The sequence below is a fragment of the Neophocaena asiaeorientalis genome, unplaced genomic scaffold, assembly GCF_003031525.2.
Source record: "Neophocaena asiaeorientalis asiaeorientalis breed wild unplaced genomic scaffold, Neophocaena_asiaeorientalis_V1.1 scaffold407, whole genome shotgun sequence".
NCBI classification, from domain to species: Eukaryota; Metazoa; Chordata; class Mammalia; order Artiodactyla; family Phocoenidae; genus Neophocaena; species Neophocaena asiaeorientalis.
In genome coordinates, this window is record NW_020174060.1 from 1,013,249 (window position 1) to 1,037,993 (window position 24,745).

Here is a 24,745-nt window from a genome sequence, read left to right on the forward strand (position 1 = left end):
CGTCCCCAGGGCAGTCACCGGCCTCCGACTCCCTTCCCTGCCACCTGTCTGCCTGCTCACTGCCTGCGCCACACAGCGGACACAGCCCATGGACACACCTCCAGGACCCTGAACCCAAAGGGGACCCCTGCTGCCCCAGCAGCCCAACCACATTTCTCTGGTCCAGTCAGCCCCCAGAATGAAGGGGTCATGCCTCTTCCTTCCACTGGGATCGCTAAACCTCTTCCCTGCTCTCACCCTCGGCTGATGACTGGGTTCTACATTTCACTGGGAAAACAGAAGCAGCATTCATAAGCGAACTCTCCATACTCCGTCCACCAATGACCATGCCCTTGAATTTGGGCTCTTCTACTCTGCTTCCCTCTTTCCTGCTGGCACAAAGGAGGCACCCCTAAGTGAGCCCAAGCCAGCCCCAGGCCCACCTCTCCTGTCTAATCAAGGCCACTGACTTCAGCAAGCACCCTCCTTTCTGCATTACCAATTCCCCTCCTTTCCCACGACTATGCAGGCAAGTTGTTATTTATTTCATCCTAAAAAAAAAGCACAGGGCTTCCCTGGTGGCACAGTGGTTTAGAATCCACCTGCCAATGCAGGGGACACGGGTTTGAGACCTGGTCAGGGAGATCCCACATGCCACGGAGCAACTAAGCCCACGTGCCACAACTACTGAGCCTGCGCTCTAGAGCACGCGAGCCACAACTACTGAGCATGCATGCCGCAACTACTGAAGCCTGCATGCCTAGAGCCTGTGCTCCGCAACAAGAGAAGCCACCGCAATGAGAAGCCCGCGCACCGCAACCAAGAGTAGTCCCCGCTCACCACAACTAGAGAAAGCCTGCGCGCAGCAATGAAGACCCAACACAGCTAAAAAAAAGCACAGAAAAATGTGTGGAAAGATGCATGCCAAACTCTTACAAAAAAATAGAGTGTGCCTGGAATCTGGCTTTCTAGATAAGTCTTAGCATTCTCCTTGATTACCTGTGTGATCTGACTCTGACAAAATGCATTCTCTTCCATCAAATTGCTGAAATACAATTTGTGAAGGCCTCCACAGAAAATAAGCCAGAACTGCAAACACATCCCACAGTTCAGTAATAGTCAAAGTGCAGTATTCTCACGGACTTGATAATTTTTACCACTGTGTACTTTGTAATCAACAAGTCTGACTGAACTCCACTGAGGACAGTTTATTTTAAAATACTGGATTTTTGCTAAGTAATACAAAGCTACATTTGAAAATTTATCAATAAAAAATTTGAGCGGTTCACAAAGATTGGTCTCTGATCACGTGACTATTGACGTGGATGTCTCTTTACTACACAAATTCTCTCTCTTCCTACTACCTAGACCAAGAGTAGTAAGCGCTCTAGTATACATGTGGATTAGAATCAATCACACCTCCTAACATAAGGGATTAGAATTACTTGGCTTCTCCCCACCCGATGGGCAGAAACTCACTGGGCTTAGGATCCAACTGTCTTCAGCTCAACAAGGTGAGCAGTGTCACAAGAGCCACAACCGAGGGCTGAGAAGGGTCTCGACAGCTGGTCAGGACTGCTGCTTTCCAAGGATACGCATATCAGCGCTGTATTTACCTAACTTGGGTACAAGAATCTTTCTGCCTTTAAGGATTATTTCACGACGAATAAGGTATTTGTTCATCTGATGAAGGTGCTAAAGTAACCGAGACAACAGTGAGTTGGGTCATCTGATCTTCTGGCTTGTCTGGGATGTTTCAGGTCACTGTACTGCACCCTTGCCTTCTTTTAGAGTTTTGGTTAATATCACATAAATCTACTAAATTTATCAAAACTTTAAAAGAATTACAGCAGTTGGAATTTTTTCATTTTAACTTTAAGCCTTGAGAACAATTTCATCTTTTATATGGGTACTGAAAAGGCAGTATCCTACCTTCTAAAGGAAACTAAAAGGTTGTTAAAAAGTAAATCTATCCAGAACCATATTAAAAATCTTAAGCTACGGTAAAGTATAACATAAACTAGATAGAGAAAAGGCCTGCATCCTCCAACCAAAAAGTAGTTTAATAACATACCCTAAGCGTACCATTACAGGTCACTCTCAAAAGATAAATTAACCTGAGACGACACGCCTTGCTAAGCAATCCCTCTTAATTACATTCGAGGTAGGGTCCATAAGGTGTCGACACCTTTGAGGATGCTGGAAGGAATAACAAAGCAACGGCCAGAGACGCACAGAACAGTAACACACAATGCACGGGGGCTACGTGAACCTACGTGAATAGTGAAACTGGTGATGATGCCTACATAATTATAAAGTCAAACAGAATAATTGTTTTAGTATCCTCAGATTTTCACCAAAGAGAAACACAACGGAGCGAAGTTAGCAAAAGCAGAACCAAAGATAACTTAGGGCCATTCAACGTCACTCCTCCACATCAAAAACATTTTTTAATTGAGACAGTTGTCACATAGCATGTATTTGTTCTAGGTGTACAACATAATGACGATGTATGTATATACTGTGAAATGATCACCACGATAAGGCTGGTCACACATAGTTACAAACTTTTTTTTCTTATGATGAGAACTTTTAAGATCTACTCTTAGCGGTTTTCAAATATGCAACATTGTTAACCATAGTCGCCATGCTATACATCACATCCTTCTTTATTTTGTAACTGGAAGTTTGTACCTTCTCACCACCTTCCAATTTTTGTTATGCAAATTTTTAAGCATACAGAAAAATGGGGACAATTGTATAATAAGCCCTGAGCCCTGCTATCTGAGTTCAACAAATGCTAACATCTTTGCTATATCTGCTTGCTCTCCTTCTGTCCATCCCCCGCATCTATCCCATCTGAAACTAAGCTGCAGACATTATGAAACTTGGCCCCTACATACTATGGTTTGCATTTTCCAAGAATAAGGATATTCTCTTCATAATCCCAACACCATCATTGCACCTAAGACAATTAACACCATTTCCCTAATATATCTAAAACGTAATCAAATCTCCCCAATTGACCCAAAATGTCTTTTACACGAGGGATTTTAGAACCAGATTCCATTTAAGGTTCACACACAGACTTTTTAATACAGAACGGTCTCTCTCTCTCCCTCAGGAACACTCTAATCTCTATTACACTTTGGTTATGCCCTCTCTTCCCATCCATCAGAAAAGCATGGTGGAGAGGAGAGAGGACTAAATTTGGGTTAAATTTAAAATTTAGTCCAAGTTCTTATACCATATGAAATATAGACCTTAGAAAAGTTATTTACCTCTCTGGATCTTAAAACGCCTCACTTCTAAAATGAGACAGTTCAACTGGATGATCTTAAGGATAGATCAGACACCCAATAAATGTCTGATTTAATTCAATTAAGCAGTACAGGTATCTCTTACTATCTCAGCTCTTCTTATCTGAATTCTCACTCTCTGCACTAAATGGATGCAGATAAATCTCTTGCTCTCTGGAACTCGGGAATCAATTGTACAGATTTAACTTCTCTCACCTGCGGACACAGGGACAAACAGATTTGCCTATCAAGGGATACCTGGGTTGACCGAGCACCTAGTAGATATAAAACCACTGTGCCGGACATTATGGAGAAAATGAAGGCCAGTGATACGGCCTTGAATCTCAGAATAAATTAAAGGGGATAAGAGAGAAGAAGCTACTATTAATTTTAGCTGGACGTATCATGCAGGGGTCCAGGAGAAAGTGGAATTTAAGTAGAACCCTGAGGACTGGGGTCTTAGTGGTGAAAGGTGGCGGAGCTGGGGAAGAACAGCTGACTGTCCTCAACCACATCAAGCCACCCACCCTCACTGAACTATAGTTTCCTCACAGAAATGAAAGCCAATTAATCTTATTGGAAGATCAAACAAGAGCACATGTTGAAAATACTTTAAGTATGTAGTTAATTAGAGAAAGGATATTTCAAGTCAGAGAAGAATGAGAGTAAAGGGGAGGCATCTGGAAGTACCCCTTGTATTTGATTAAGTGGGAGGAATTTGGTGCGACTGAAGAGTACAGGGATACAGTGAAGGAAGAAACCGGAAAAGTGAATCACACACCGCACTCAGCATCGTGCTTAGGGCTTTGGGGTTTGTTCTACAGATGATGGGCAACCCACTGACAGTTTTAGTTGAGGGTGACATCATCTGATTTGTAGCTTCAGAAGGTGAATGGCAGCAAACAGAAATACACTGGTGAGAACTCATGGAAGCAGGAGACAAGCTTGGATGTTCCTGGTCTAAATTAATGCCACGGAGGAAAAGGGAGAAGGAGATACGGGAAGCCTTCTGAAATAGAAGTGACATCCTTCCTCGGATATGCCTTTTAAAGGAACATCTGCAGGGCTGAAACTGGGAAAAATGCTTGTAAAGTGGTTCTTAACAGTTTGTGTGTTAAAACAACACACGCATCTAACTCAGTTCCACCCAACAGAAAAGGGGGGAGGTAAGGGTACAAAATTATTGCCAAAGTGATGTGAGATCATTCTTGTTTCTTTTCTATGCCTGGACTTATTTCTGTACCAGTCTTTAGTATGAAACAAAAATAAGACTATATGTTCTCAAAGGAAGTATTGCCTTTACTGTTAATTTCTATTTACCCTACAAATATTCTAGGTCCCATTTTAAGCAGAATACTGACTGAATTAAAACATCAATAGTATCGTCCTAAAGCAACCCAAAGATGGGTATTAGAAATGGTGGAAGGATGAAGACTGAACAGGAGTGATGAAGATGGTGGTGAGATGCTGACTGAGAGGAACATAGGCCCATGAATGATGGGATGCAGGGCAAAACGAAGTTTAAAAAACACGTACCTGATTTTCTTTAGCAGAAGACTCCAAAAAAGCTGCGTTCCAAGATTCTGCTAACGCTTTCCCTTCTTCATAACTGATCACCCTAATGGAAAAAGAAAATTCTAATTAAAGTACTTGGCCCTTTATTATAAAAACATCTATAACTGATTTATGAGACAGGCTCCACTTCAATCAGTTTTTTTCCTTATGAAGCAGAGCATGCTCAGCTCACATTCTCACCCGGTAGGAAATGCAGAGAAGCATTTCCGCTACCCCTGAGCTGGGGAACAGAGCAGACACTGCCTTATGGGGTGGCTACCCCTGCTCCAGCAAGTTCTTACAGTTCGGAGAACAGGACGCCAACACTCCAGCGTCTGCAGCAATTGATTATTTTGAAGCGAGCTCGGCTACAAGCACCCAAAGATGGTGCAATCCCGAAAGGGCCCTCCGTGCAGTCCTGCAGGCGTTAATTCAGCCAGTGAGCCTCTTCCTCTAGGTGTCAGGCTCCTCCCCTGTTCACTGCTCTAATCCTAAGCCCGGTACTCAAAAAACTATTTGTTGAATAAATGACTGCTACCATCGTCTTTTTAGAGTCTGCTTTATGCAAAACCGTAACGTAAAAGAATCTAAAGATAATTTTCTATAGTGTTTGAGCTCTCTTCTAAGAGGAAACATCTTCCGAGACAGGTTGAGATTTTTACTGCAGTTTTGCTTCTGTGATGCACAGTCACTGCCACATTTCTGAACACGGAAACACGGATATGCTACAGCTAAAAGTATTCTTGCTATAAGAATAATTAAAAATGAAACTTCAGTGACTAAATTGTCTTAGACTTGACTTTATGAATCAGTATTTAGAAGCTACATACCTTTCCATATGTAGGTCTTTCTTATTCCCAACCAACATAATAGGTATCCTATTAATACAAGAGAAAAAAAAGCCAAAGTACCCTAGTCAGTGCCTGATCTGATTGTTCAGAAGATACTATTATGAGTATCTAACAAAAGAGATAAACTATTACTACTTACTGTACTTTCCCCACCATATCCAACAGTTTGCCATGGATAACTTTGATCACTTCAAAGCTATAAAACAAAAAGCATAAAATCAGACATCCATTTTAGTGGCGATGTTTTAAAACGTTTGTTATGTAATATTTATAGTGGGAAAAATGGAAAATGTCATAGACTCACCATTTTAATATAAAGTAAACCGAACACAAGGAATTCCTTTATTTTTTCCTACCACTTTTTCACACGTGCGTGTATTCAACACTCAGCAGCCCTTACTGAGAATATTCGAAGTGGAACAGGTGAGATATTTAAATGGGAAAGTCTACAACTGGGCTGATTTAATCTCTGAATAAACATTTGCGGAATGTTGCTTAGCGAGAGGGCCCTAGCAATCAGCCCATGCTCCACACTAATACGGTGAAAACACACAGAAAGTAAATCAATTAATGCATTTCCCATTGCAATCAGCAGAAAAGCTCAGATCATGTTCAGTCACTATCCAGCTAGGCAGCCTGAGGTAAGAAATAACAGAGTTTTTTACTCCATCAGTGTAAGAGAACACCTAATGGGATAAGTTTTTTGCCCTTAACAACCTGTTTGTTCCACAAGACAGCCACTAAAAACCATTAAAGTCTAGTTGTTACTACTGCCAATTCCAGCATAATCTCATAGAAGGATTAATGCCATCTAAGCACAGCAAATAAACTCAAGCAAGCAGAAGCGGGCCTTACCTTTTGATTGATGTAACAGAATACACAAGAATATAACCATTAATATCTATGGAGTATGTCTGAGGAAAGATGGAATATTCATCCTGTGAAAGAAGAAATTACATTTGAGTAGCGTAACAAGCAATCTCACATATCACCTACATGGTCAAAGAAATCAAAGTGGACAAAAAATGGATTAATCTGTTATTCTAGAGACATAGCCTACACACTCAAGATTTACTTAGGACTGGTTTGGGGGCAATAATATGCTTTGAGCCAATATTGAAAAATGACCCAGGCTATTCTAAGACCTTTTCTTCTCCCTCCCTCCCTCCCTCCCTCCCTTTCCCTCTTTCTTTTTGCCATGCAGAATGCAGGATCCTAATTCCCCAACCAGGGATCAAACCCATGTCCCCTGCATTGGGAGCGCAGAGTCCTAACCACTGGACCACCAGGGAAGCCCCTATTCTAAGACTTCTGAGGGACAGCTAACGTCTGCTGCAGTTCCTGGGAGAAGAAGATGGAAGGAATGAAAAGACTGGTTCCGTGACCTTGTATCAAGGGAAAAGCACCACCACCTCTCCTTTATGGGCCTCGAAGTCCAGAGTCTCTTAGGCCTCTCAGTAAATTCACAAGTGCTACTAGTTTATTCCATAAATGTGTATTTTCACCTATTTTCTGCACGTGAGTCACAACGGCCTGAGCCCAATGTACCAGTCATTAGTGGGTTGCTACCAGCACTTGAAAAAGAGGAAGAGAGAAGAGAAACGAAACACTGGACTCAGGCAGTCTATCCAGACTTGTTAGGATCAGATGAGCTACACACTGAGCACCTTCAGGAATCAGAAAGAAAGGTGCACATTATGAAACAGCCTGTTACTACCAGCTTTACAATGCTTTAAGAAAAACCCTGCTGCTCTAGATACAGAATTATCAAAGACTACAAGCGTGCGTAACGTCAATGCAGCTCTCAAGAGTGCCACTGTACGGTACAAACATTTCCCTCTCAGTTGAAATATAATTGTGACTATACCACACATCCCAGCACTATTATAGAAAAACCATGCAAGCCACCCTACATCAAGTAACTGTCTCCGTTAACTCTGCAATTCCATAGCGTGATTACGATGATGGCCCTGAGGCACTGCCCTATGTTAAAGTGTCTTAAAAAAAAAGTAAAGTTTTACTATCAACTCTCTGATATTATAGTCATTAATCACAATAGCATTTCAACATCACAGAGCTTACTACATATGCAAAATAAAACCTTCTTTGATTTCATTAATAGTACGACTTTCATTAAGTGGAATTCATTTTAGTGTTGATGTTGAAAAACAAGTTGTTAATGGAACGAGAGATCTTTTGACCCAGATTAAAAACAAAATTTCAAATGATTTTAGTCACCGGCTCAGGTACAGCAGACCCGAAGTTCAAATTACCTTTTTCCTGAAGTGAAGATGTGGGAAAAAAGAAAAGTATAATCATATTCAAGAAGTACAGTGTAAAAAATATGAAGTATAACACAGGAAAAAGACCCTCAGCTTTAAAGCAACCAAAAAGGACAAAATTCCTAGTAATAAGCCTAAGAAAATAAAAGTATATGATCCATCTGAAGAAAAGCTTAAAATACGCCCAAGAGATAAGAGTTAAATCAGCGGAAGTGTGTGCCATGGTCTTCAGCAAGAATATGTAGAATCAGAAGGGTATCCACTAATTAATCCTAAATTAATATACAAATGTAAGATAATCCTGATAAAAAATATACTTCCGGAGAAAGAATAGCAACTGCAGAGGCAGGTGGGTGGAAACCATAAAGCTACGGTAATTAAAATAGTGCAATACTAGCTCATGAATGGAGCAGACACGGAAATCTACAAAGACCCAAATAGTCATGGGAAGTAGGTATATGATAATACTGGCATTTCAAACCAGTAAGGATAAAAAGTAACCCTCAACAAAATGTACAGGGAACAAATGCAGAGCCATCTGGGGGGAAATGGCTAAGTTGGATCTCTACCTCAAACCTTAGCAAAAATGTATTCCAGAGGAATAAAAGATCTGAAGATGAAAACTGAAACTAGGTACATAGTGGATGGGAAAATTTTAAAAAACCAGTATTGGTTAAAAAGAGATTAATAAATTCAACCATATGAAAATGAAGACGTTCTTCATGGCTGAAAACCTCCCAAACAAAAAACATAAACAAAAGACGGACTGAAAATAAAACAGAACGCTGCAGCTAATTTTCTTTTTTTAAGGTATATCTATTTATTTTTTTAGCTGCGTCGGGTCTTAGTTGGGGCACATGGGATCTTTCGTCGTGGTGCGCAGTCTTCTCTCTAGTTGTGGTGTGTGGGTTTTCTCTCTCTAGTTGTGGTGCGTGGGCTCTGTAGTTTGCAGCATGCGGGCTCTCTAGTTGAGGCACGTGGGCTCAGTAGTTGCGGTGTGCAGGCTTAGCTGCCTTGCAGATGTGGGATCTTAGTTCCCCGACCAGGGATTGAACCCACGTCCCCTGCATTGGAAGGTGGATTCTTTACCACTGGAACGTCAGGGAAGTTCCGTAGCTAATTTTCTAGTGCTAATTTTCTTCACACATTAAGTGATCTTTCAACTCAACAAGCAAAGACCATCCTCCCAATAGACAAGGGCGAAGTACATGAATAGACAGGATAATGTGCAGAGAGGAAATATAATACAAATGCCCTCAAACACAGGAAAATATGATCAAATTCCTTCATAAGAAGAAAAACACGACACTGAGATACTATTTTTTCACCCAGCAGATTGGCAAATATCAAAAAATGTGGTAACCCGTCGTGTTGGCGAGGGTGTAGGGAAACAGGCACGCCTATTCACTGCTGCCAAGAATGTGACCCTATGGTCCAGCAATCCCACACCCAGGACATTTTCTTACATACATACCATCCTTCCAAAGTAACACAAGATACTGGCTGTGGCACTGCTGGTGGTGGCATGACTGGAAACAACCTAACTGCTGATCAATAGTTGAATTACGATGTATCCAAACAATGGGACATTATGCAGCCATGGGGGGAAGAAAAGAGCCCGTATACACTGATACGGAATAATTTCCAAGATGGAGATATAGAGACACGCTACTTTTTGTGTAGAAAAGAAAAAAATAGTTTAAAACTATATTTGCATGTTCACGTATAAAACAGCTTGGAAGCATTTACTAGAAACTGATAATGGGGTACTCTTGGTGGAGTGAAGCTAAGATAGCTACAGTGGAAAGATTTAATTTTGACTATTTACCTTTTGGTGTTATTTTATTTACATGTACATGTATTATTTTTTAAATGAATTTAAAACTTTTTTTAAAAGGGAATTTGACATTAAAATTGACTGTCTCTGAGCCACTTGTCACTGAGTTTACTTAAATTAGGTCAAAACAAAATATTTCAAGCAAACTAAAAATAATCCACTCACTCTGTTCCTTATCATCCCTAGCTGGGCAATTAAATCAGCTGTATAAAATAAACTGCTAGATGAACAGTACTTGCTATCATAATCATTTTTCCTTGCTACCAGCAGTCTCAACCCCATGATATGAATCCGATTTAAAAACAGTTCTTAGAGCAGTAAATATAAGTGTTATCTCATCCAATTTCTACAGAACGAGGGCAGGACTGTGGCATAAGGAAATACCACCCCTGTTGCACCATCGTGAATTGTAAATACCAGCATAACCTTTTACGGTCTCCCAGCTGTGAATATAGCCTTTTGGAACTATTAGCTGCAATGAGAACAAATTATTCAAAGTAGCTAAATCTGAACTTACTTTGTGCAGAAATTCTCAATATTCTTAGCCAGCAGTAACAAAGCCCAAAAGAGCAAGACAGCAGAGCCAGGAATTAACCTATGCTCTTTGCATACTCACACTGTACACTCATTCCCTGAGAGTTCTGATCCTTTTGGGGTCATTCTTTATATTACTCTATCATTAAAACAGTTAAAGGCGTGTGATGTCCAAGTGTACATTTATGCTTTAGAGCAAAACAGAATCTCTGAGGAACACACATTCTGTTTTCATAAGGAGAGTCAATATAAAGAATTTTCTCTCCAGAGAAATGTTTTCGAGGACACAGCTCTCCTCCAAGTATAAGAGATTCCTGCACGACTCCCACTCCCACTGTGAACCTCAACTGAGTTTCCATGCTAGGCCCCCGCTCTAGCCTCAGTGGCATCAAAGAACTACAAGTAAGGATCACGTTCTCTTGAAGCTCATAAATCACCTCTAAAACATGTAACAATCCTGTGAAGGCAGGCACCACAGTTATCACCATTATACAGATGAAACGTATGAGGCACAGAAAAGTTTGTTACTTTTCTCAAGGTCAATGAGTTAGTAAGAAAACCTAGGATTCAAATCCAGGCAGTGTGACTGCAGAGCCCATGCTCCGAACAACTACGAAATACTGATTCTCCTTCTGGCCTATTATAAAATGAATTGCTATAGTTACGTCACATGAAAGTGATTTATCAATCTGCATCCTTACCCTTACTTTCCACGAGCTTAATGAAAATTCAAAACTAAGATATAAAAGCAAACTGAAATCTTTTTTTTTTGGCCGCGTTGGGTCTTCATTGCTGCGTGAGGGTTTTCTCTAGTTGAGGCGAGTGGGGGCTATTCTTCATTGCAGTGCATGGGCTCTAAGCGCGCGGGCTCAGTAGTTGTGGCACATGGGCTTAGCTGCTCTGCGACATGTGGAATCTTCCTGGACCAGGGATCGAACCCGTATCCCCTGCATTGGCAGGAGGATTCTTTTTTTTAATGGGTTTTTAAAAATTGTTACATACATACGTACATACATTTATTTATGGCTGTGTTGGGTCTTCATCACTGCACGTGGGCTTTCTCTAGTTGTGGCAAGCAGGGCTACTCTTCATTGCGGTGCACAGGCTTCTCATTGCGGTGGCTTCTCTTTGTTGAGGAGCGTGGGCTCTAGGCGTGTGGGTTTCAGTAGTTGCGGCACGCAGGCTCAGTAGTTGTGGCGCACAGGCTCAGTAGTTGTGGCGCACGGGCTTAGTTGCTCTGCGGTGTGTGGGATCTTCCCGGAACAGGGCTCGAACCCGTGTCCCCTGCATTGGCAGGAGGATTCCTAACCGCTGCGCCACCAGGTAAGTCCCAAACCGAAATCTTGATAGTGTCAGACTCCCATATTTCTTCACCCAGGACACTCTCAGCTTATACCTGTTGTCCCAGCCTGTTACCAGTGTCCCCCCTTCACTCTTAGAAGTGTTTTGTTTTAGGTAATAAATTACACAATTGCCTGAACTATTATAAAAAATACCAACACTAAGAATCCAGAACAAGGTCCTACCCCAGATGCTCTTCGTACACTAACTTCTAAGATAAGCTGCGTCCTCTATGTCGTCAGTCGCTAATGGAGACTTCTGTTATTTCCCTTGTTCCAACAGGCTCCCATTGTATCAATAGGCAGGTACCCCGTAGAGTAAAAGCCTAGGATGACTCTGCTCCAAGAAAACCACCATGAGGTCTGAAGACGAAAGCCCAGCACATCCACCGCGGATGTTGAGTGAATGACTTATGTTACAGCTCTCTGACATACACATTTCTGACTTATTTTATTTGAAGCTTCCAGAATGGAAACTCCAGGGTTCCTCCAGTGCTAAAACGACCCAATACAGCTATTTTCTTGCTTCACTAGGGGGGCTTACACTTTCCTTCTATGTTCACTTCAAAATATAAAGCAGAGGGAGTTCATTCCAAACCTGCAAGACAGGCCACATCTTTCTAGGTCTATGCCAGTTTCCCCAGGTTCCAGAAAAAAGCCTCCATTTAACACGGCAGACCAGTCTACCCTACACTCACCCTCCTGCTAGTCTGATCCTCTGTCGGTTATAAGATGCAAGGGGACATCCCAGCTTCTTTACATGCCCCACCCTCCAGTCAACAGTAATAAAATCAGCCGAACAAAATGGTTTCTAGGAAAAGCAGGACTGGGTGACATGGAAGGGGGAAGGTACACTGTCACAAGGGTTCTCTTGGCTCCCTTCAAGTTCTCTTAATTTCTTTCACCCTTTGCTTCCAGTTGATTCCTCTGGCGATCCAGTCGCCACATCACTGCTACATTAACCTGTGCATACCTCTTTTGGGGGTTACTCACCTTTGCCAGTTACTGTCTAGCAAATGAGACCGACACTCCTTAATCTTGTAATCATATAATAGATCCAATACAACCAGCTCATTTCTGCCCTATGCCTTTCCCAGGCCCTTTCCCTAGAAAACATCAACTTCTCTTCTTAACGTAGGAGGATACATACTACAAAGGGAGGAAAAGGGCTAATGTGATTCTCTGATACAGAATCAACCTTTAGAAAATAGAGAACTACTAACCTTTAATAAATATAAACCGTCACAACGTTATGATGAATATATTTAAAACAATTCTACAGTAGAAAAACAAGTTCATTATTTGAAAAACTTCTGTAAATGTCTTAGAAAAGACAAAGTAGACAGCCTGTTAATATCCAAACACACATAAATCACGAGGGGTTTTCTTGGCAGTGTCGTTGTGTTTAAGCATCAGTGGCAGGGCTAGGACTGTCGGGTGCACTATATGGGATTCTGACACACTTACCTGCCCAGCTGTATCTACAAGTTGAAGATGATATTCTTGTCCATTTACTGTGATCAATTTTGTGAAAGCTACAGTGAAAAAGGAATTAAATATTAGCTAGAAAAACATGAACTTGGGAACACTGAAAGCTCAAACAATGACAACCAATTAAGCAGAGTCCTTAATAATCTCATAAAAAGATCCCACAAAACAAAAAAGAATATCTGAGTTTATAGACTGTTCACTACTTCCATTATTTTACTAAGCAACGCTGACTGCCTAAAACCAATGTTGGGTAAACCTTGAACCTTTTCCAAAGAAACAAAGTAGGCAACGCTTCGAATCTTGTAAAAGTGATCTGAATGCTCTAGCTGTGGACAGTCTTTTCCTCTTGTGAAAAAGTGAAATATATCACATAAAGTCTGAGTTCTAGAATGAACCAAAAGCACACAACTTGTCATTAATTTATAGCAAGTCTGGTGCCAGAGTACGAAGAGCTGATACTAACTGAAGTGCTAAGAACTTTCAGTACCTAGAAAATTAGCAATTTTATTGAGAGAGGACAGCAACAGAACATGTTCTGTGTGAAGCCATCATCTCCACTTAGCTGAAAGATGCAAGCAATTTGTCACAACAACCTTTCCCTATCTGGGGGGAAATCAGACTCAAATAACTTGGGGAAAATTCACAGTTCTAAGGAGACAGACTTCAAACAAATGGAGAGGAAAGAAAGTAACAGGATATTAAAAAGTAACCATCTGGAACCCTGATAACGAAATGGAACAGATTTCTTCCGTACACCCCGTCCCAGCCATCTTGACTCACAATGAGTCTTCAAATCTCCTGACTGGAGCCGGGCAACAGAATCTATCCCTTGAACAGCTGAGAGAGGACCCACTTTTGCCCACTTTGTCCCACAGACAAAAGAGAAAGCAAAAAGAGACAGATGAAAATCAGGAGAGAAAACCGTTAACAAGGAGGAGAGAGCAATCTTATCTGGATGATGAATTCCACTGGGAGAGAAAGGATGGCTGAAAGAGAAGCAGTAATCAAAGATACTCATAGTAGCACCATACTTTTCTGATGTGGGCAGGGCTGCTAGAATCAGGGGAGTGAAAATTACAGACCAGACTACTCAAGCCAATTGCCACACTTTATATCATTCTTGTGCCCTTTCTGAAAATTATCACTTTATTGAAATAGTCAAACTAGATGAAAACTGAATCCGAATATAACAAGATAGGGAGTACCCAATATAAACTGTTTTCATCATTTCTAAGAAAAAAAATTCTATTGGAATTTTTTTTCCCCCACGTTGTAACCTCTCTGAACTTGGGATGCCCAACGACATCTCAGTCAGGTAAGATCAGAGGTGCGTCTTAGACTCGATGAAAATTCTGTAAGGGACGCTGGTGAGCAACAAACCTGTAACCTTCAATTAGCACTAAGTAGTTGTGGTTGTGAAGGACAATGGAATTATTGTGAAAGCGTTATTGAAACAAAACATTCATTCATTCAAGAACTATTTTTTGAGTGCCCATGATCACCACCAGCATCGTTCCAGGTGCTCGAGACACTGCAGAGTCTCTGGCCTCGGTGAGCTGACATCCCAGTAAAAGGAGGAGGAAGCAGACAGAGAGGCAAACGAGACACACACACAGTCAGGTGTCTTCTCTGTGAGAAGCATCCAGGCAGAGCCTAAACTGCAAGTGAAGAAGTAAGAAAGGCAGGGAAAAATGAGAAGGCAAAGCAGCTGAGCCTGCGAGAGAACGGCTGGAGACGAGGCAGGACACGTTATTAGGACACGGTGAGGACCGCAGGTTTTTATTCAGAATGTGATGGGAAAACCAAGGGTTTTGAGCAGGGAGTAACCCGGTCTGATTTGTATTTTAGAAAGATCACTCTGGCTATGCTGTGAATAAATGAAACGGACAAAAATGGATACGGAACATCAGTAGGAGCCCACAGTATAGTGGCTACATAGACTATCGTGAACAAAGGATGACGGTGGCCTGGACTAGAGGGACGGAGACGGAGGTGTGAGAAACGGTGGATTCTGGATGTAATGCACAGGTAGAACCAAAAGGGTTTTCTGATTGACTGGAAGTAGGTGTGAGAGAACGGAGATCAGGATGACTCCAAAGTTTTTGGCCTGAGCAAACGCACGATTTACCATCAATCAACAGAGGGAAAGCCTGCAGGTGCAGCACAGGGGGAGGGGAGAGGGAGGGAGCAGGGCCTGGGTTTAGGTAGGTTCAGTTGGAAAGCCCACGAAATACCAGTTCAGGGGAGAGGAGAGGCTGGGGGCCGTGGTGAGCCCAGCAAGTTCTTGGAGAGCGAGGATCACAAGAAAGCAAGTTCAGAGAGAGCCAGAGGGGCACCTGCGATGCCGGGTCAGAAAAACAACGAAAATTCAGCCAAGGAGGCTGGGGGAGTACTGGCTAGTGAGGGAAGAGGCATACAAGAAATAAGATATTAATAAACGTTTTAGTATTTCGTTGCCTTTAAAAAGGATGTAAATCCTCCTACACACGGCAGTGAAATGAAATTGAAGACCTTCCATCTGCCACAGGAAAACTGCCTCTTCTTGTTACTATAGGAAAAAGCGAAGTGTAATGAGAGGTACGTCTGTCAGTTCCATAAACCAGGAACAGATTCTCCTACGCCATCCTTGTGTAGAAAGGCAAAGCTGGCTCTCTCCTGGTATCACTTTCCTCTCTCCCTCCCTTTTTCAATCACTGGAGAAATTAATCCAATTTCCAACCTAAAACCCTGAGACTGCCCTAAGCAGACTAATAGCCACTTACTAGTTAAACCTACTAATAAGCAAGGTAATAAGAGATTTCTAAAACTGGATATTCACAAAGTAAGATTTGTATTACTAAAGTGTATTGAGAACTCCTAATTCATATCCTACTGAGAAGTCTACCCACCATGCAATGCTTGATAATGCTGCAAGACTCCTAATGAGAATTCCCCAACTTTCTGAGAGCAGCTCTATTAATTCATCAACAGGGCTACCTTGAGATGGCAGAAACTGTGACCTGCTATTTTTTCCTTTAAATTATAAACCACCATTAGTTAAATGTCATCATATCAATTTAGTTTGCATGAGTTGTGAGATTATTACTACAGTATATAAAAAAGCTACATCTGCATAGCAGTATTTGGTCTAGAAATTTCCCCAAACTAGAAAATATTATTATGGTTTCATTGATATTATTCTCCTATACCGCTGTGTTAAAAGAAGATGACATAGTCGCATTTTTGCTTTTGCAGTGATACTCCACAGAGACGTGTTACTACCGAACGTTTGATAGAAACAACCTGTTCTATATTATAAAGTTAAGTGTAAAAAGAATCCCCAGATTTACAGAGTACTGTGTTTTTTAAAACCATAAAACTACCCATTCACTTATGTTGCTAGCTAGCAGTGAGTTTATGATAACTACTCCCTTTCTCAATCCTTGTTATCTCTGAACAATGTTTTTCTACTAAATCATGGGGGAAAGGGTGGAGGAAGGATTTCTGCCCTTTGTTAGACGGTCAGAAGCCTGGTAAATGGAATGTGATGTCTGTATATGTCTCATGAACTTTTAAGGGATTCACATACCCTTGACAGTAAATTCTGCTCTTGTCTAAAGATTTAATAAATACTGTTAATTCATTCTTTACTATTTAACAGTAAGTGTTAGACAGGTAAACGTTAAAATCATGATTCAAGTTGATGCTCACAGCCTTCAAAGTAGGGTCATATCATTATGTTTTTGAGATACTATCAAGGTAAGAAAGTTGTACTTTCACTGGGTCCATTCCTTACATATAAAGAAAATGCATCTATATTCAACACCATGACTCTCCTTCCAACTCAATTTTAAATAGCACAAAGATACACAATTATAAGAACCACTTTTATGGGCAGAGCTTACCATGAAAACTATCTTCTACTGTTCTATGACTAAAATTCCCAAATGAACCTTATCTCTTTAAGGACACAAAATTAAAAACTGCTACATACAGCAAATATTAAGGGCAAGAACACGGCTTTCTTCTGTTCTTATCGCAGTGGCGGACAACCGAACCTGTTCAGGTAGCATTAAAATGAGTCTGCCCCGCACACCGGCAGACCACCACGTGCCAGCTAACGAATCAACACCGCGTGAGGGCAGGACTCCTCCCCCCGAGAGCGGCAGGGCTTACTTCAAACTCTCTTCCCAGAGTTAGCTTAGCAACCAACAGCTTTCCTCCCCTGCCACCAGCACACCAGGACACGAAGGACAGCTGAATATTTTAAGCCAGAAGCTGCCAAACTCTTCCAGAAAAGGGCCAGACAGTAACTATCTTAGGCTTTGTGGGCCATATGGTCTATGCGGCAACTACTCAACAGCTCTGCTACGGTAGAGCAAAGACAGCCATAGACAGTATAGTGTAAGGGAACAAGCAGGGCCGTGTTCTGATAAAACTCTAGGGTGCCGAAATCTAAAATTCACAGAACACTCACATGTCACAAACATTATTCCTTTTCAAATATTAAAAATGTAAAAACCATTCTTTGCTCATGGGCTGTACAAAAAGGCAGTGGGGCCTTTGTGACCTGCAGGCCGTAGTTTGTCCACCCCCCTGTTGTAAGCTTCTTCTTAAGTCTCTCTCTTGCAAGCTTTGGGCAGGTGAAGTCTGTGAATCTAGCTGTTAAAGTCCATGAACCTGGCTGTTAAGTCGGCTTCATGTCTAACATACCAATCAGGGTTTGATGAATCCCACGTTTAAATCTATGTGCTCCTGGTGATAAATCCTGGGTAAGTCCTGGTGCCCAGAAACTAAGAAGACTGGTTCCAGGGCCTACCTAGGGTTCTAAGATAGCACAAAACAAGACCAGCTTCCCTGGATGGAAGTGTTTCAGGTTCTCTTCCACGATCCCTAGAATCAAGACTTGTGTCGTAGTCCTAGAATCCTTCAGGAAGATTCTGAAACCATGGACTGAAACTAGACAGGGTAAAGGCTGTGACTGGTTCTGGTCTTGGGTGCTTTCTTCTGCACATGGCCTGAAATGCCAATAGGCTTTGGAGCCAACTTCTCAGGAAATGCTGCGAGGGCTCTCTCCAATCCCCGACAGCTCTTTTCTCCACAGCCTCCTCTCAAGTCTTTAGAACTAGAAAGGGTTGGGGGACTAGCACTTCTACAAGAGTAAGGTACAAAGGATCTGGAGTGTGTTCATCCTTTCTTTTTAAGCTTGGAATCCCTAAGAAGGGCTACTGTTGAGAAGGAAAAAAGAAAAAAGAAAAAGATTCTGCTCTCTACTTGTTTTCTTAAAGCAGCATCTCTAATATGAGGTTCCAATGTAAAAATGGATTCCTATGGAGATGAATAACAATTTCTAGATGGTGGGACCCAGACACTGAATAAAATTCATTCAGTGTAAAGTGGGTAAAGCTTTTGGAAGCTTTTTTGGGCCCCCAGTTGGAGATCTGTAGGTTTAACTGAATAACCCCTGCAATCAAAGCCTCCAGGAATACACAGTGGCTGTTTGTAGGCAAAAAGCAGGCTTCTCAGTTTATAAATCCTTGAAAACAATACTTACTGTTTTCTATGGTTGGATCGTAGGAATCAACAAATTGGCCTTCAACAAACTGAATCGTCAATGAGGATTTCCCTATAAAAGAGAGCAATAGCTGAGTACGCACTGGCATATTAGGGTAAAAAAACTTTAATTCTACTATTTTACCAAGAAATACTCTAAATGGAGATAAATTCCATATATACTACAGGAATTCAAGCAATTACACTATTATGAATTACACATGTCTGTGACATTAACAAACAGTACTGACCAGTAGGCATATCATATAGTTTGTCAAAAGTTAACAAACTCTTAAATAAGGTTTAAGCTAATTTCCTCTGGTGTCCCTGAAATATGGCTATTAATTTTGAACTCAAAATTAATAAAGCATGATCAGTTTCTTTCGGCTCTTCACTTATGGCTGTTATAAGTGTTACCAAGTAGTTTTTAAAGAGGATAATCTGCAAGTATGTGATAAAAGTCGGTTTTTAAAACTTCTTCAAGGTAGAAATTCTCTCTCAATCATTCAATATTGAAGGCCTCACAATGTCTGGCACACAGAAGACAATAAAGAAATGCTCTGACTTCACAAAATCACCAGTAATAGTTGAGCCTGTATGTTAACAAATCAAGAATCAGAGCCCCAAGTCCTCACCCTCCTGTTGTCAGTAAATTTCTAGTGGAGGACTTTAGAAGAGGATACCCTGTGAAGAAACACTGCAAGAACACAGGCCACATTACAGCCATCCCTCCCCTCAGACACCAAAATCCGAGGATACTCAAGTCCCTTACATAAAACAGTGTAATATTAATGAACTTATTTACAAAACAGAAACAGACTCACAGACACAGAAAACAAATTTATGGTTACCAAAGGGGGAAGGTGGGGGGAGGGATAAATTAGGAGCTTGGGATCAGCAGATATATACTGCTAAACAGATAAACAACAAGGTCCCACTGTATAGCACAGAGAACTACAATCAATATCCTGTGATAAACCATAATGGGCAAGAATATGAAAAATAATATATATGCATAACTGAATCACTTTGCTGTACACCTGAAACTAACACAAGGTTGTAAATCAACTATACCACACACAAAAAAAGGCGTAGCATTTGCATACAACCTAGCGCATTTCCCCACATACTTCTGAATCTCTAGATCACTTATAATACCCAGTAGGTACAATGCAAATGCCATGTAAACAGCTGCCGGCGTGCAATGAATTCAATTCTGCCTTTCGGAGCTTTCTGCCCCCACCCACCATATTTTCCATCCGAGGCTGGTTGACCCCCGGATGTGGGGCGAATACGAAGGGCAGACTGATTTTATCAGCAGGAAATAGGAAGTGGTCCCGCCCTAATTTCACCCCAAACCCTTCCTTCTCTCACGCGTCCTCAGATCATTATTAAGCACACACTACATGCTCGCCGTGTCTCACGGAACTTCCATCTCAAAGGAGGCGCAGGGAGAACGAAGGAGAGAGGTTTGGTAAAACCAGTTTTACGCTCCTGGGGTTTGGGTTGGGCCTGTCCTCCTCCAGACCACGGAGAGGTGCGGTCCACAGGGGGCACAGTGTTTTCACACCGAGGGCAGTCCCCATACACTCAAATTAACTAATACGCGAGCTTATAAGTAGGGGCTGCGGGGAGGCAACGAGAAAAGCCCCAAGTTGGCAGGACTGCCCCCTCCTCATGAGCAGCTAAGCACTGTTCAGAGCGTCTCCAGAATGACGAACAACTGAAATCCTTCTCTACAAAGCAGCCTACAAGAGCTTTTGAAAATTAAATGTTACTTCCCTGCTTAAAATCCTCACCGCCATCAGAATAACCCCCAGCTCCTAACCCTGCGCACGATCCCGGGCTCTCCCCGCGGGTTCCCTGCTCTGCCCCCTTCCCTACCTCATCTGCTGCCCTCCCTCCTCCTCCCGGGCCCTCCCAGGCTCCAGTCACATCCTTCTATCCCTGCCAAGTTCCTGCCCGCCTTTGTGCCTTTGTCCCGGCCACCCCCCATCTCTGAATGTACAGACTCCCTTTTATCGTTATTCTGGCCTCCGCTCAAACGTCCCTTCTCCGAGACCGCCCAACCGAAGGTGGCGCCAGCTCCCTCACAGTCACTCTCTCATAGCCGCCTTGTTTTATTTCTTTTTAGTGCTTAAAGTTATCTGAAATTCTCTTTCACTAATTAGTCTACCAAGACCAGCGCAGTGCCCAACACACTGTAGACATGTGGGCTCAGACCTCTGAAGGGCACACTCAGATACTACAGAAGGTGTCAATTTATACACATGACTAGGAAACACAGTTCTAGTCTGTGCTGGTGTCTGAGCACGGGCCTGCCTGTGACATAGGGATACAGTGGTAGTCCAGGAACGCCACACACTTCAAACGGATTGTGCTCAAAAGGAACCATGTTATATAAGCTAGCCCATAAAGGAACATTTAGCTCAAAATACAGCAAAGCTATTTTATGTAATGAAAGCAGCAAGGGAAAAAACCCTCTTTTGTAAGTTAGCAAAACTGAAAAATTTTAGAAAGAAAATAAACTTCTTTAGAGCCTTTGAAGAATTAAAAACAAAAGGAATTTAAAATGATTTTTAAAACTTTTAAAAAGCAGAACTGGATTAAAAATAGTGAAAGAAAGAGGGTGTGATATACATACCAAGTTCCCCCAAAGAGGAGGGAAACCAGTAGGAAACACTGGATTAGGCGGTAACAAACTATTATGTACTGGCACCAGCTAAATCTCAACAGCCTTACTTGCAGGGGTGAGGGGAGGGGGAGAATAGCCTCAGGACTGATCAGGTGAAATTTCAGAAGCCACAACCAAAAGCAAGTTACACACAGTAAACAAGACAGCATGAGATAAAGTGCAAAGATGGAGTTATAGATAACAACTGGACCACACTTAAAAATACAATTATTGGCGCATATCCCAAGAAGAGCTCCTCATTTGTACCTTTATAAAGGGCATAAATTATTTGACAGGCTAAATGGACATTCAACTTGAAAACACAAGTAATTATTCTGGCAAAAGCAGACAATGTAGTTCAACCCAAATCACAATGCAGGTTGACAGCAAACTATCACCTGCACAAGTAACTGGGACACAAGATTTAAAACTGCAGCTCCTCAGGGGGCAAGCTGGACCTCCCGATCAGACTGGTCCTCGGAAAAAGGGATTATTCATCAGCAGAAGCAGGACTGAAGAAAAGCTAGGTCTCCCTTGGGGCTCTCATCCTTGGACTCCCCCCTAAGGGAGATCATTAATTACTTAAATTAAGAAGGGACAGGGAGGCTACATTTGCAGACTTGACACAGTGGTTCTCTACGGTTTCCATTAAAAAGTAGAATTATATAGAAGACAACTAGTGCTGAAATCTTTACGAGTCAGCACTAAATGATAATTATTCTTAGTAAATAAAGCCCACTGCTCATAGTGTTCTCAGTCCTGGTTCTAGTAATTTCTGGCTTTCAGAGACGTCCTTACCATCCTCATCCTCCAAAGCAGCAATTCGGCTCTTTGATCAAGTTTCGCAAGCAGTTTGCTTGCAGCAGCTACAAACGACTTTGTTGATCTACAGCAAATTATGTTCTTTACTTGAGCACCTTTAAAAATTTTCCCCTCATAATAAGTTCATACATTTATTTGGCTTTTGTCCTTATCAAATTCAGATTCTGAAACACTAGTTATTTCTTGAAGATGTTTCAACAATGATCATGCTCTCGAAAGGTGCATTGATTTGTACCGTCTGAAGAGAATCTCAACTCCAGATCAACTCTGGAGAAATGTTACACGAAAGCAATATAGGAGTGATCTGAAATAAGTGGAAAAGCAGCACGTGCCCAGATGTGTGTTTACCAACACAGACATAAATCACTCGTTTTATGATATAACAGTACTATGAGAGGTTGGAAAATATATCTCAATATCCCACAATTAACTTCCAAATATTTTCCCTCCAAACTAAGAACCGCCTTAGTTTTAAAAGTCATAAAAATTATTTTTAAAAAGTTTCTTCTGAACTTTTACCAGCTGAAAACAGCATTGTCATATATATATTTTTTGCAATGGTAATTTAGCACAGTAAGTTTTTTCACCCAGTATTTCCACAACAGAAGATATACCTTCAAGGTCGTTAACTGAATCTCTCACACTTCACAATTGTTATAAAATAGGCACTATTTATACAAATGTTTTAATACTTTTCAGATTAATTTTGAACAACTTTTCATGCTTATTCTCCATAAAGAAAAGAAATTACTTATACATCACTCCCCACCCCTAAACCACCACCCTCTGGAACAGCAGACAGTCACTTGTTCACGGGGATAAAATGGGGCGGAGTAGGTTTCACTCTGCTAGGCTATCAAATCGTTGGGCAGAAGGGTCCATCAGGACTAACGTCATGCACCTAGCATACAACCCATCCCAAGAACTGCTTTCATTTTTACCTTGAGTCCTCAAGCTTGCCTTACGGGACTTCGATGTCCATGCGGACGAACTGACTAACAGTTCAGCTTCCAAGCTTATGGGGTCTTGCCGCCAATAACAACCACCTCCACACACTTCAGCAACCACCTCCTGAGCACGACGTGAAACACCCAGACGACTCCACCTCCAACCCTGCACCTCCCATGAACCAATCAATAAGCAGGTGGTGTGTCTTCCCAGTGCCGTCACCTTCTGACTCCCATCACCTAATCCAGACCATCTCTGGAAGCAATGTTTTCAAACCAGGGGTTGTAAACCCACCAGATCATGAAATCAACATACTGAGCTAGGACTAGCACGTTTTTAAAGAAATAGGAACACCAGAGTGGACTGCAAATAATAAAGTCGTCATGGAACTTTCAGCTATATAAACATTTATGACTGGGTCACAACGTACAATGTATTTCTTACTACAGACCGAAGCCCAAAAAGTTAGATATACCCTGCTCTACGAGTCTCCTGAATCTCCAATCTCTACCACGGTTCACTTCCTTCCCTATCAGTTTAAGTCCCAAGATAAATCACTGTGCACCATGCACTACTCTTTTATCAGAACCTGTCAGTTTCCTTTCTCTGGGCTGATAATTCTATGATCTTAATCTAATCTTTGGCCTTTTGTGAGCCAGTTGAGCTCAGCTGCAGAAAAGCTCCCGACCCTGTGGCTTGGCAACCATTCTCAAGCTGTGGCCTTTCCCGGCTCTGTCCTCTGTCTCTAGGAATCCTTTCTGAGTGTCCCTTTCCCAACAAAGCAGCCAAGTGTGGTTCCAGCAGCATCCCACGGCATCCTACTGTAACTGCAAATTCCTAAGCCCCACCCAAACCTCCCAGGCAGGAGTATTAACAAACCCCCACTCATGTGCTGCACCCTAAAGTTTAATTACCACTCCCCCCTCAGGTGCCAAGTTCAAATGTGACCATTCTAAATCACCTACCTCCTCCTGTATGCAGGGTGTTCCCAAATCTTCCAGTTCCTCCCAGCAGCTCAGATCATAAGCATTTAAAGAACACACAACATGGGCCAGGAACTGGGACACAGCCATGACTACAAGCTGGGGCTGAACCTTAGACGTAACTGCTGTGACACCGCTGTCTTCCACTCACCTTTGCCTTGGCTCTGTGCACGTCAGACAGTGTGAAGGGAGCCCCTGGGCTGTGCTACGCAGCCCGCCTGCCTGGCCCTCTTCAAATTATTACCAGGGCACAGAGGAAGCGGGCAGCACACCCTTCTTTCCACAGAAGCGATTCCAGGACCTGGGCTCTACATCCCATCCCAGCTCCTGGTCTCCTCCAAACCTTCCTCCTGAAACAGTTCTAAACACATTCTTCGTTTCTCTACTGGTTTAACTCCAATCCATATGGTTTGTTCACATGCCTCTGACATACTTATTAAATATGTTTAAAAATCCAGGGGAGTACACCCTGAGTTACGTTCCCTTTCTGCTCTCAGTGCTATAGAAAGACTTGGCTGGGTGCTGCAGCCGTTGGGTGCTATGTCCCTGACCACAGAGCTAAGCGCATCCTCCAGAAAATGATCTCAGTCACTTAAAGCTCTACCCCACTAACCCAGAT

General features: G+C 42.0%; 1 protein-coding gene across 1 annotated transcript in view; it reads right to left on the reverse strand.

Moving 5' to 3' along the window:
* RHEB (Ras homolog, mTORC1 binding) overlaps positions 1-24,745 on the reverse strand; it is a 47,955-nt gene that overhangs the window by 1,775 nt on the left and 21,435 nt on the right. Inside the window, exons 4-9 of the mRNA XM_024754507.1 lie at positions 18,701-18,772; positions 13,144-13,211; positions 6,539-6,621; positions 5,823-5,879; positions 5,663-5,710; positions 4,815-4,896 (exon numbers count right to left, since the gene is read on the reverse strand). Of these exons, the coding sequence (XP_024610275.1) occupies positions 4,815-4,896; positions 5,663-5,710; positions 5,823-5,879; positions 6,539-6,621; positions 13,144-13,211; positions 18,701-18,772 (410 nt within the window). The remainder of the gene's footprint in view (positions 1-4,814; positions 4,897-5,662; positions 5,711-5,822; positions 5,880-6,538; positions 6,622-13,143; positions 13,212-18,700; positions 18,773-24,745) is intronic.